Source organism: Sinocyclocheilus grahami, unplaced genomic scaffold (assembly GCF_001515645.1).
Source record: "Sinocyclocheilus grahami isolate Dianchi unplaced genomic scaffold, SAMN03320097.WGS_v1.1 scaffold15977.1, whole genome shotgun sequence".
In the NCBI taxonomy this organism is placed as follows: domain Eukaryota; kingdom Metazoa; phylum Chordata; class Actinopteri; order Cypriniformes; family Cyprinidae; genus Sinocyclocheilus; species Sinocyclocheilus grahami.
The window spans coordinates 2,813-4,752 of NW_015515949.1; the positions used below are offsets into that span (position 1 = coordinate 2,813).

The window sequence follows — 1,940 nt, forward strand, 5'->3', positions numbered from 1 at the left end:
AATTTGAGTAATTCTGTTACATGATTTTCGCATTTAAACTTATTTATTTCACTTGGATGCTAAGGCAACATTTCTAATTTTAAGTTTAAATTTTTTATTTTATTTCAGTTACTGAAAACATTGTTTAATTTTCAATTCGTTTTTTATAGTTTTAGCTTCAGTTTTAGTTAACAATAGCACCACTAATCTGAATGTAAATCATTAGCAGTTCTTCAAATGGACTGACTCCTGATTTCAGGTCACCTAATATTTTCTGGCAGCCCACAATAATCAGAACTGTCATTTTGACCGAGATCAGTTATTAAAGGCCTCAGGCGGAGACAGACTGAGGACTAACTGGAGTGTTTGTGTGTGTGTGGATGAATGAGATGGTCCTGTGCTTTTGTGTGTGTCTTTACCTTAGCAGAGTTCTTGAGCTGTAACATGGCGGGATCATTGTGAGGTTTGCCGGCCGCAGCCTTCGTGGCGCTGATCAGGTCACCCAGAGCTTTAGCCACGTCCTTCACCGCATTGATCAGAACCACCTGAGATACGACCACAAACACATCATCTTAGACGGCAGCGTCATTATGGGTCTTCTCAAACAACCTTTGCATCAGCATAATGACTTAACGTGCTCCCTAGGCCTGTCTCTTGCACACAATCTCACACTTGCAGGAGGCAAAATATATGTAGCCATGAGTGAAATGCGTATCAGTACAAGAACTGTAAATGAAGAAGTCTCGCAGCAAATATAAGGTTATATAACACAACTGAAGGCTGTTATGTAAATATTAATGCTAGTTAATAAAATGACTAGACAAACTGCAGCATGGACACAAAAACTTCACTAACACCCACTCAAAACAGCTGCTACATGAGCAAAGTGATAATAAAGATCTTACAAATACAGCAATTTATTTGTATTTCTTAATTAATTTAATTGGCTTGAAGATAAAGTTTTTATCATGTTCATGAACTTGCAAAGAGATCGAAATGTAATTTAACCTTGCCTTGATGGCCGAGTTTCCTTGAACAATACAGCTATAACAAGCTTTGAAAATATGCCATGAATTATTAAGTGTTGCCATAGGAACAGCAGAAACCCAAGAATTGTTGCCAAGCACTGGGGACACACACACACACATACACACACACACTCACACTCACGTATGCATGCACACACGTACACACTCAGTCACACTCATAGACACACACACACGCACGCACGCTCACACACACTCAGTCACACTCATACACACACACGCGCTCACGCTCACACACACACACACAGTCACACTTATACACACACTCACACTCATAGTCACACTCATTCACTCACACACACACACACACACACACACACACACACACACACACACACACACAGTCACACTTATACACACACACACAGTCACACTTATACACACACACAGTCACACTTATACACACACACAGTCACACTTATACACACACACACACACACACTCACAGTCACACTCATACACACTCACTCACTCACACACACACTCATACACACACACACACTCAGTCGCACTCCCACACAGTCGCACTCACACACACACACACAGTCACTCACTCACTCACTCATACACACACACGCACACTCACGCACACACAGTCGCACTCACGCACACACAGTCGCACTCACAGTCACACTCACTCACTCACTAACTCACACACACACACTCACACAAACTCACACACACACACTCAGTCGCACTCACACACACAGTCGCACTCACACACACAGTCGCACTCACACACACACAGGCACTCACACACACACACAGGCACTCACTCACTCACTCACTAACTCACTCACACACACACAGTCACGCACACACAGTCACCCTAACACACACACAGTCGCACTCACACAGTCGCACTCACACAGTCGCACTCACACAGTCGCACTCACACAGCCGCACTCACACAGT

At 43.2% G+C, this 1,940-nt stretch overlaps 1 protein-coding gene across 1 annotated transcript in view; it reads right to left on the reverse strand.

Moving 5' to 3' along the window:
- Positions 1–551, reverse strand: part of LOC107579260 (talin-1-like) — a gene marked incomplete at its 3' end in the record, with an annotated part of 1,547 nt that extends 996 nt beyond the window's left edge. The window contains exon 1 of the mRNA XM_016265104.1: positions 399–551. Coding sequence (XP_016120590.1) covers positions 399–425 — 27 coding nt within the window. The remainder of the gene's footprint in view (positions 1–398) is intronic.
- Positions 552–1,940: the final 1,389 nt, after the last annotated feature.